The 11,877-nt window shown below is 39.8% G+C and overlaps 1 protein-coding gene across 2 annotated transcripts; it reads right to left on the reverse strand.

Moving 5' to 3' along the window:
• Window positions 1-3,195: 3,195 nt before the first annotated feature.
• Window positions 3,196-11,202, reverse strand: galr2b (galanin receptor 2b). Of its 2 annotated transcripts, none has more exons than XM_061750388.1 (3): window positions 11,137-11,202; window positions 8,070-8,468; window positions 3,196-6,581 (listed from the first exon to the last, which is right to left on the reverse strand). In XM_061750388.1, exons 2-3 carry the CDS (start codon window positions 8,459-8,461, stop codon window positions 5,819-5,821), a joined length of 1,155 nt encoding a protein of 384 aa, XP_061606372.1. In that variant the 5' UTR covers window positions 8,462-8,468; window positions 11,137-11,202; the 3' UTR covers window positions 3,196-5,818. The 2 variants fall into 2 exon arrangements, with proteins under 2 accessions (XP_061606372.1, XP_061606373.1); XM_061750389.1 differs by having other exon boundaries at window positions 8,070-8,452; window positions 11,137-11,200.
• Window positions 11,203-11,877: the final 675 nt, after the last annotated feature.

Raw genomic sequence — 11,877 nt, forward strand, 5'->3', positions numbered from 1 at the left:
ACATAAAGCTCGTCTTACTTTTGCAAGAAAACATCTGAATTATTCCCAAAACGTTTGGGAAAATATTATATGGACTGATGGGATGAAAGTTGAGTTTTCTGGAAGGTGTGTGTCTCATTACATCTAGTGTAAATGTAGAATATTATTACAGAAAAAGAATATCATACCATCAGTCACACATGGTGGTGGTAGTGTGATGGTCTTGGGCTGCTTTAGTCCTTCAGGATCTGGACAACTTGCTGTGATTGATGGAACCATGAATTCTGCTCTTTAATAGAAATCCTGAATGAGAATGTTTAGCCATCAATTTGTGACCTCAAGCTGAAGCACACTTGGGTTGTGCAGCAGGATAACGATCCAAAACACATCAGCAAGTCAACTTCTGAATGGCTTAAAAAAAGAAAAATGGTTTTGGAGTAGCCTAGTCAAAGTCCAGACTTGAATCCAATTGAAATGGATCTCCATAGAGATCGAAAAGACTCATTGACAGTTATAGAAAACGCTTGATTTCAGTTGTAGCTGCTGAGGATGGCCAAAGCAGGTCTTAGGTTTAAGGGGCCATTACTTTTTCCAAAAATGTATTCCTTAATAAATGAAACCATTTAAAAACAGCATTTTAAGTTCACTTGAGTTATATTTGTCTGATATTTACATTTGTTTGATGAATTTAAAGATTAAAGTTCCAAAAATATCCAAAAATATAAGAATTTGAAAAAGGGGCCAATACTTTTCCACAGCACTGTATTTTTGAAGGTGGAACTTTGTGTGAAAAGTTAGAGAACCACTGTACTCATGTATTGACCAATAAAGTACTACTGTACTATATACATTATGTACATGTAAATCATGTGCTTCTGTTGTATATGCCATATTACTGGACTGATAAGTGCTCATAAAATATTTATTTCACTTTAAAAGTCGTTGGAGGATGGCCAAGACGCTTACTTTTAATAAGAGTAATGATGATTTGGACTTATGTCGTGCTTTCAAGGGACCCAAAGACACTTAAAAATAGAGTTACACAAGAAAAACTTCACAGCATCAATTTTTTTTAATAGTTCCTTGCAGATCATGTGCATTGTTTTCTATTCAGAGAAGAAATAATAATTTTTTTCCACAATTTGTAATGGTAATGAATTTGTCTTAAGACCATGTCTGTAAGATGCTTTCATCAAAATATGGAAAGGATCAAGAATTATAGCGTTCTGGGTGCTTTTGTCTTCTCCAATGACTCCATAAAAAAAATGTAAAAAAAACAAAAAAACAAAGTGCTGGTGGAGACATGAAAATAACTTTCACTCATGGAGGCAGCACTTCGTACACGACCACACCATATGTGACGCATCGCCAAATTCAAACACAGTTTTGACCACCTCCACCACAGCATCGACAATTTCATTGAGCAATTAACTACATGCCGCTTATCAGAAGCTAAAGCTAATTTGTGCATTGAACAAAACTCACTGCAGCTCTGCTTACCTTTTGGCTTTGACATAATAACAGGGGCGTTCATTCCCGTGGGGGATGTGTGCATTTTTGCATGATAGTGTTTAAGAAAGTGTAGTCTGGTGGCTGGATTCAGGTTGTTTCTTGAAAGTGGCTATGGATCTTCATACATACGCAATGCATTTCGAGGCGCTCCCTAACGGACACCTTTTCCGAAAGCAGCTTGTTTAATTTCACCGTTGATTGACGAGAGCTATCTATTTTGCATGGCTACGGGAAAACAAAATGTTTATATCAATGTGTGTATATGATACTTTTCTATTAAATTACCCTTAAATTCCTAGTTACCCATTTCCAAAATTCCCCAGCTTAACTTCCCATGGAAATTTACCAGAAACTTTCGAGAATTTTTCTGTGAATGTTCCACCCTTTTGCAACCCTACTCCAGAGATCCAACTACTGTATGTGTATACATTACAAGCCATTCAAAAGTCCATTTTCCATAGAATATTTCCTCTCCTAAGTATACACAGTACATACAGTAAATAGGCCCTTCGGCTGTCACAGCAAACAAAACAAGCACCAACTAACATTTGCACTTATAGGTAAATTGAAAATGGAGGGAATGATGACAAAGTTCGGAAAATTCATCCTTTGAAAGGAAAATTGGTTGCGAACAAAAAGAAAACACGTTTGAGGTAGGCCAAAGTACACATAAAATTATACAGACAAGTCAACCGAATCTGCAATATAGACCTTTATTCAAGTAATGACTTCATTCATTAATTCATTCATCTTCGGGCGAGAGGCGGCGTACACCCTGAACTGGTCGCCAGCCAATCGCACACACATTTTCACACCAAAGGGCAATTTGGAGTCGTCAATCAAACTACCATGCATGTTTTTGGAATGTGGGAGAAAACCGGAGTGCCCGGAGAAAACCCACGCAGGCACGGGGAGAACATGAAAACTCCACACAGGCGGGGCCGGGATTTGAACACCGGTCTTCAGAACTGTGAGGCAGATGTGCTAACCAGTCTTCCACCATGCCGCTAATGACTTCACAGTTTGTTTGTTTGTTTTTTTCCTTAATGTGTGGAAAATAAAATATAAATCTTTTTTAAATATACACAAGAAGACGTGCACTAGGAACACATCCACATAAATATATCATAATTGACACCAAAGAGAAACAAGCCACTAAAGGAAAGCAATAAAGTGTGCAGAATTTTGTAATAATAATACTGCTTTCACCTGATTATTCAGGTTTGTACATAAAGTATTAATAAATTGATGTCACGTCATGATGAATACACTATTTTCTTAACTTGCATGCATAACACAAAACACACAAACAATTGCACAAAACATACGGTAATTTAGTGGGAAAAAGCGGTGTAATCATATTTTGTTCAAAATGTTACTATACTAACAAAAGCCTGCAAGGTTTGTTTTCCCAAGAAACCTACAAAATTAGTTGATTTCCGACTATTTACCTTTTTTTTTTTTTTCCACAAAATCCGACATACCCCACAATGGTTAAGGCAAGAAAGGTGAAAGTATTTTTCAGTGTTACGTTCACTAACGCAGCCAGATGGGAACACTTAGTCATTTAAAGCCATAGCTTGTTGAATTTTACACTTTAACTTTTATATTTCACATATATTTTATATGAGGTTAACTTGCAAAACAAGACCAACTTTCAACAGGTGTCTCAGCTGAAGCCTCGTCTTACGAAGCCAGTTTGAGCTACATTTAAAAGGATTTTTTTTTTTCATCAAAGTAAATATAATGTATTTATGAATTTATAAATAAATATAATAATTTACAGGGTCAGCTACACTTGCACACAAGGGATGTAATAAGTAAGGATTAAAAAAATGTAAATACATAAATGTAGTGTATGAAGTAAAAAAGTTAAAATATAAATTTGGATTACAAAACACTTAATGTAAATAAGAAAAATAAGAAAATACAAAATATATATATAAAATAAAGAGAAAATAAAACATGGAAAAATAAATAAAATGAATAATAAAATAAAATAAAAACACATTATGTGGAGTAAAAGGTGGTCTAGAAATAAATAAAACAATAAAAGTGACAAAATAAAATATAAAAAAAAATCAAACAATGATGAATAACACCCAAAAATTAAATAGAGGTGAAAAATCAAGATACAAAAGTTAAAAAGCTAAATAACAATAAAATCCAATAATAAAATAAAATAAGTGTAAAATGAAATAAAGCTACAAAATGAAAAAATGAGAAAATAGCATATTTGGTATGGAATAAAATCAAACGTGAAAATTATTAAATAGAATAGGACAGGTATGAAATAAAAATAAGTGATCTATATGAAACAGACATGGTACAGATGAGCCAATAACTACTGTCAATGAAAATATACACACACATTGAGCATCAAGTTCAGTGTCGACAGGTCACACAAATGCACGCTCACGTTATCCGAGAACACATCACACTGACACGTATGTGCCTTTTTGCATGCAGACATACACACGCATATACAGTACTCTCTTTTGACAAAAGACAGTCTACTGTCATTGTGATGGATGGTTTCAGTTTGCAGCATTTCCGACACTTTCAGAATCTGAAGAGGTTGACCAGCATTGTGTTAAGACCTTCCACTGTGTTCTCCACAACACCGCCAAACGACGGGATATGAGATGTGTCGTCCAAACAAAATAGACATGCGCTGACTTCTTCATTGATTTCCCACAGTATGGTTTCCTCCCATACTCCAAAACATGTACCGTTGAAACCAGAATTTTACATACACTATATAAAAAGACTCACTTTTTTTTCCATCAGTCTGACATAAAATCTGACTAAAGATTTTCTGTCTTAGGTCAGTTAGGAAAATATTATTTTATTTGCTAAATGCCAGAATAATGAGAGAAGGATTTTTTTTACTTTGCCATCTATATTGTGATGTGCACCAGTCCCTCCTGTGGCAAAACAACCCCACAACATGATGCTGCCACCCCCATATTTCACAGTTGGGAAGGTGTTCTTAGACTTCCCTCTTTTTCCCCCAAATGTAACAACGCTCATTAGGGCCAAACAGTTAAATTTTAGTTTAATCAGACTACAGGAAATTAAATCTCTTTTTTATATATATTTTTTGGGGGTGCAATGGCTTCTTCCTGACACAATGGCCTTTTAGCCCGCGTCGGTACAGTACTCGTTTCACTGTGGATCATGACACACTCTTACCAGCTTCAGCCAGCATCTTCATGAGGTCTTCTGCTTTTGTTCTTGGATTGATATGCGCATTTCAGACCAAAGCATGTTCATCTCTGAGACACAGAACTCGTCTCCTTCCTGAGCGGCAGGGCCAGACATTTCAATGGTGTTTATACTTGCATACAATTGTTTGACCAGATGAACATGGTGCATTGAGGCATCTGGAAATTTCACCCAAGGATGAACCAGACTCCACAATTGTCTTCCTGATATCTTGGCCGATTTCTTTTGACTTTCCCGTGATGTTACACAAAGAAGCAATGTGTTTCAGGTGGCCTAGTTCAAATACATCTACAAGTAAGTCTCTAATTAACTCACATTTTTAATCAACCTATCAGAAGTTTCCAAAGAAATGACATCATCTAAATTCCTAAATTGTTTAAAGGCATAGTAATCTTACTGTATGTAAATGTATGACTCTGAAGAAAGTAATGAAAAATTGCCTTTAAAAAAATAACTTCTCTATTTATTCTGGCATTTAGCAAATGGAAATAATTTTGGTGATCGGAATTTACCTAAAACAGGAAAGGTTTTGTTTCATTTCATGTCAGAAAGTGAAAAAAAAACTGGATTTCTTTTTATGTAGTGAATGTAGGCCTCTGGTTTCAACTGTATGTTACGTTCAACCATAGTGTAAATGGTTGTTTGTGTATATTTGCCCTGAAATTAGCTGGTGAGCTGTTCAAGTTGTACCCCGCTTCTCTCGCCAAAATTCTCTTGGAATCGACTCTATATATAAGATGGATGACTTTCATTAGCTGTCAATTGTTGCCTATAGTGTATGTGCCCTTCAATCCGGTGGTGACCCTGCTTCTCTTGCCAAAAGTCTTGTGGGATATAGGCTCCATATACATGATGAATGGTTATCTGTGAATGGTTCTTTGTCTGTATGCGCCCTGCAATCTGGTAGTGACCAATCCAGGGGGTATGCTGCGTCTCTTGGCAAAAGTCAGTTAGGATTTGCTCCCGCTTGCCTGAAACCCTCATGAAGATGAGGGCAATAGAAAATAGACACAAACAGTACTGGTCAAACCAGGGCGCACAGCTCCAGATGAATGCACAGGATGTGGTGCCCCTCTTCTGTCACCAATCTCTAATACGCTCAGGTGGGTTGGTGAAAGGGCAGGTTTAGGGTGACCGTGGCCTCCCGGGGCTCGGCCGCCCTTCTGTTCGTCATCTCGCACTCGTTCTGCCGGGCGTTCTCCTCGTTCATCTGCGACACCTCAGTGGATGCCCCCTCGAAACCCGGCACGGTGTTGGCCACGTGCACCACGTGAACCTTGTTGCGACCGTTCTTGCTGAGCAGGCAGCTGAAGACGTTCTTGAAGCCCTTGCGGAAGTGCTTGGAAACCAGCGCGTACACGATGGGGTTGACGCAGGAGTTGGCGTAGGCCATGCAGTGCGACAGGAGGCGGAAGGCATAGGTGACCTGGTTGAAGGGGAAGTCGCCGTACAGGTAGCACAGGATGACCACGTGGTAGGGCAGCCAGCAGATGCAGAAGAGCACCGTGACGATGATGATCATCTTGGTCACTTTGCGCTTGGCCCGCTTGGACTCGGACATGCCGTCCAGGGGTTCCACGGCGGTCCACAGGTACTTGATGGTGCGCGTGTACGACAGGCTGACGATCAGCACGGGGACGACGTAGCCGAACAGGAAGGTGCACGTGTCCAGAGCCTTGCGGTCGCGCTCCTCCCAGCCGGGGATGCACACGGTGCTGTTGGCGAAGTCGATCAGGTCGTAGTAGCTGAGGTAGGGCCCCGCGAACACCAAGGACAGGCCCCAAATGATCACCATGGCGACCACCGCATTGCATGGCGTCCTCAGCTCTCTGGAGCGTAGCGGGTAGCGGATGGCCAAGTACCTGTCGACACACTTTTAATATTAATTCAATTCAAGCCCCCTTTTACCAGTGATGCCAGTAATGCGTTACTTAGTAATATCTGATAATATGTAATGTATGTATCCTGGTTAATGTGCCTTGTGCAAAAAAAAATATATATATATATATATATATAATACACTGGTATATACATATTTATTCTACTATATTTTAAGATAATCATCATGAAATTAAAAACAAATTTAAAAAAAATATATTTTTTAAATATACCGCACAATTTAAAAATAAATTCTCACAGGGCCATACTAGATTCATATGAAAATGAATGAATTTACGTATGCATATTTATTATATTATACTAAGAATTTTTAAGAAGATTATTATCATATCAACAAAAATCTAAATGTTTGTTATATATATTAAGAAATCTGCTGTACAGTTTTACATTTTAAACATAAACATACAATAACCAAACAAATGTTTATTGTACATTATTTTATATAATGAGTTTTGTGGGATTTTTTAAAATAAAATTTGCTCTTGGGTTTTTACGAGTTAGCGTGTCTGTACGTGTATATGGCCCCCGGGCAATAGGTTGCCCACCCCCTGCTCTAAAGGCTTAACCCCTCCTGGATCAAATGTCCCATCTCTTTTGGCGGCCTAATGAGTATATCTCATTTGTAACACACAACTATGAGGGATCAGTGTCTGCTGCAAAGTGAACCGAGCGGTATTGACCGAGCTGACAATGTGGGCCGACGGGCTGCTTTCCGATGGCCTGCAGGGATGATATTCAATTACGCGTCGAGCGACTCGATGAGCTCTCCGCCTAATCGTCTTCTGTCAACAAGACATCCCACTTCCTCCTTCAAATGAAAGTGACACAGCTGTTTGTTTAATCCTCATGCTCCGTTTCCTCTGCTCCTGATCCATTAATCATCATTAGACATTTGGGGGTCGTCAAGTGCTATTGGAATCTGTAGTTCTGAATATCAGAGGAGAGGAGTGGGGGGGGGGGGGGGGGTGTATTTTGTATTATCATTTGTAGTAATATTAAGTTGCAGTGTTATAAAACTTTGTAGACACAATATAACAGTACTCAGTCATATAGTTTTTATCCTCTGCGAAGAATGATTAACATTCGTGCTCAATGAATAGAATATCCGTCTGTCTTATATTGCCCCCAGGTGGCCAAGGTGGGTACACCGGAAAGAGCAGCACAATGACCATTCGAATGATGCAGCGTGACGAAAACAGGTTCAAGGATAATAGTATGGAGTGCTATTTTTTGTCATAAAATACAAATTACAACATTTATTTATTTATTTTTTGGCTTGGGGGGGGGGGGGGCGGTTGTAATAAGATTAGTGGCATTTCTATTCATTTGAATGGGGAAATATGATTTGAGATGCAAGTGTTTTGTTTTACGAGCGTGGTCACGGAGCACATGCATGGGGCTTTGTGTTCAAGCGCGTATTGGCTTCCACGGCCTCCCCTGCGGGCGCCTACCTGTCGACAGAGACGGCGGCCAGTGTGAAGCTGCTGGCGTACATGGTGAGGTTGATGAAGAAGTGCACGGCCTTGCACATGAACGAGCCGAACACCCAGCCGTCCAGCGAGTAGATGGTGGCTTGGAAGGGCACGCAGAAGATGATGAAGAAGAAATCGGCCAAGCTCAGGTTGAGGATGAACAGGTTGGTGGTGTTGTAGCCCACCTGGCCGCTCCGCAGCAGCACGGCCAGCACCAGGCTGTTGCCCACCGTGCCCAGCAGGAAGATGAGCGAGAAGACCACCGACACGATCACGCTGGCCGGGTTCAGCGGGTAGCTCTCTGAAGCGTTGGCCTGCACGCTCGGCTTGGCCAAATCCTCCATGTCGGACATTTTGGAAATCTGGGGCATGAAAAAACTGCAAGTATTTCATTCTAAACTGCAGATCTTTTCAAATTGCATCGGTAGCCTGTCTGACATTAATAATCCTTAATTCATGTTTAAGATCGAAGGAAAACTTAATTGAGATTTCTGCTCACTAATGTGCATACCAAACACGTAATGTTACTGGTTTGATGTGTATTTGACCTGGTGAGAACAGCGACGTCATCGTTTGTTCATACCGATGTTGGTTTTGGTTATTATATTATGATATTTAGTTCTACCATCATTCTATCTGAACATTAGTATATTTACAAAAGTCATTATACTGAGAGGCTTTTTTTTTTTTTTTTTTAATATATATTTTGGCCCTCTCACTTAGCTAAACGAGCAAATCTTATTAGAAACAGCTCTCAGTACAACACAATAATAATAATGTACGTGACAGCTTTAAAGCCCCAATGGACTTTAATGACATGATGGTGGCAGTTCTGCTGCACAAGGTATGACACCTATGCTCAATCTTTTCGGAGTGGGATCTAATTCTATCCTCCAAATGAAAGGCAAGCATTGACGGCGAGGCTTGTGAGTCACAGTCCAACATCAGTTTCTTCCTATCAATTTTTGTGGGGAACAATTTGACGAAGGCTCTTTCTCGTTATCAGTTCCCAGAGAAAGGGCTGTAATGGCGTGTTTGGTGTGAAAGAATCCAATTAAAACACAAACAGTGAGTGGAATGGACAGGTGTCCTGATACTTTCACCTAATATAAAAACTAGTATAAACTAAAAGTAAAGTAGAAATCTCAGGAGCTCAAATGTATATTCGCAAGGCAGAATTTTTTGATTGCTCCTGTTAAGAGGTAGAGCCAATACGAGAATTTATTCCTCATAAATTCTCATTTCTTTTTGCCGCACTTGAAAAGCAGCTGTATATTTCTGAATTGCCCTTAAAGGGCCACGCCACTGAAATGAAAAGCTAATTTGAGCTTCGCGCCCCAAGGTTCTCACAGGGATGACCGCGGCGCTCTTGCTGTATTCCCACAGTGTCAAAAGAAAAAAACCACACACTCACAAAACATCTCATTTGAGATTCAGCAACCACCGGAATCAATAACATCTTGTGATATTACTGTATTTTCATGAATTTACAGTTTCATTTCTAGAAAAATGAAGATTTTGCTCTAATGTTACTGTGAATGTAACACACTTTATATTTGTGAAATGAAGATTTCACCTCTTTTTTCCTCATAAAATTAGGATGTCTTCTGAAATTGTAAACTACTGAATTTCTCATGAAAGTATGACTTCATTCTTGTAGAAAAATGTTATGCTGTTTTCTTTTTTGTAAAATGATCATTAATTTAAAAAAATGTATGCTTTTTTGAAAAATTCTCATAAATGACAGCTTTATTTTTTTAAAACTGCAACATTATTTTGCGAAATATTACCATATTCTCATAAATTACACCCCCCCCCCTCCCGATTTAATCTTCATAAATTACAACTTTACTCTTGTAAAATGACAACTTTAATTTTTTCCCCCCAAATCTTTTTTTTTTTTTTTTCCTGGAAATAACCTTTTTCTCACAAAGCTAAAAATTGGTTGTAAAATTAAACCTTTTCTCGCCTAAAAAATCTCAACTTTTCTTTCCTTAATAATGAAACTTTGTTCTCATAAAATTACAATTGACCTCTTATAACATCACGACTATTGTTTTTCTTGCAAATTACCAGTCCTTTTGTTTAATACTTTGACTGTACCCATGTAAAATTCCTACTTTCTTCTCATGAAATGATGGCTTTGGGTAAAATTGCAACTTTATTTTCACGGTAGTAGTCGTATTTTTGTTCTTTTCAGTGTGGCCCTGATACTCCGTCATACGATCTCACCTCTCATCCTAAATTCCCAAATTGCAGAATGGTTCAACCTTCAGGCTGAGGAAAACAATAGCCTCTCAGAGGTGCGGTCCTGACCAAAATGAAAATCCACTGAGAAACAGCTTGGTTTGCGCACGCTATTTTGCATTAACGACGTAGCTCTATCAGTCCGATAATATCATAGCTGCACAATGAAGAGCTCAGCCGAGCAGCAGCTCCAACATTCTCAGGTCGCATTCCTGTCGTGCTTTTGATTAAACCGCATTCACACACACGGATGGCGGTTTGAAACCAGTCACATAGCAGCATTAAACTTTAATTCAACTCTGCGGCACCACGGGGAACAAAATAATGCTCACATAGGGGGCTGGGGGGGGGGGGGGGGGGGGGGAACAACGTTAAAAAGCACTTGATGCTCTTAGTGGTGTATGCTGAGTCTGGGTTTATCTTTGGATGCTGCATAGGAATTTCAGCGATTCAGCCTTGCAGAGTGGATGGGGGGGAAAAAAACAGCTGTGGATTCATATCTCAATTTCCTGCAGCTGGCTCACCACACGTGCACAGGAGGGTGGGGGAAGGGGGGTTCCCAGGGGATTGACGGGAATTGACATTCAAAGGTATTAAAGACACCTGGCATGTGAGAGGGAATGCTTGGAAATGAAACAATGGCAACTAAGCGAAGGCAGGGAGGAAGGGAGGGTTAATAAAGATGCGGATGTATGGCAGCATCTTATTTGAGGCAAAGAACAAGGAAGGCATCTTCAAACTTTCCACATCACCCTGAAAAATCTTGGCAAAAAGACATTTGTATCAGCATGCAACCCACCTGGATGATGATGATGATGACGACACAGTCCTGACTCCCAGCACCGAGTCCTTCTGTTCCCTCTCGCTATCTGATTCTTGTTGCTATCCGCTACCAAAGCCCCCTCCACCGCATCCCTCGCACCCACCCACTCACTTTATGCTCCCCTCCCTCACCGGCGAGCCTCCTCCACTTGCACTTCCCTGCAGGCACGAGAGGACGACAAGGACGAGGGATGTTGCTGTGGTTCGATGCGCGATTCGGTTCAGTCGTGAGGAGGGGGGCTTCTGTAACACAGGAAACAACAGTTTTGTGATTTTAATTACAGCGGTAATAACAGTTCCGCCTCAGGTTGGCAATTAAAACAACGTCCCCGCGCAAACAATAAATACTGGCCTTGAATACAAACAGCATTGGAAGATGTTGATTATGTCTCTTTTCTCATTATTAGTCGCTGTCTATGTGTCATGTAAAAGCAACTAACTGGAATGTTTAAATTATATGTTTGGGCATGTGCTGTTCATTAAATATTGTAATATTTAATACCCAATATATTACATTTACCCTTTACCTTACGTTTCGCCCACCCCGGTACACAAGAAGTCGGTAAACAGTTGTCAATTTGCGAGTACGCGACTATCCCATATTGAGAAGCATCAGTGGCACTGCTGCCCAAGTAATATATGCTAAAAGAACCTTGCACATGCACGCCTCACGCATCATCTCACTCCTGTTGACCCTCCTAATTGCGTTTCCCAGCAT

The sequence above is a fragment of the Phyllopteryx taeniolatus genome, chromosome 16, assembly GCF_024500385.1.
Source record: "Phyllopteryx taeniolatus isolate TA_2022b chromosome 16, UOR_Ptae_1.2, whole genome shotgun sequence".
NCBI classification, from domain to species: Eukaryota; Metazoa; Chordata; class Actinopteri; order Syngnathiformes; family Syngnathidae; genus Phyllopteryx; species Phyllopteryx taeniolatus.

Excerpts from the sequence above, each read along its gene's own strand:
- galr2b (XM_061750388.1), bottom strand. The coding sequence starts at position 8,461 with ATGCCCCAGATTTCCAAAATGTCCGACATGGAGGATTTGGCCAAGCCG. Across the intron at positions 6,582-8,069 it reads GCCGCCGTCTCTGTCGACAG|GTACTTGGCCATCCGCTACC; the intron begins GTAGGCGCCCGC and ends GTGTGTCGACAG.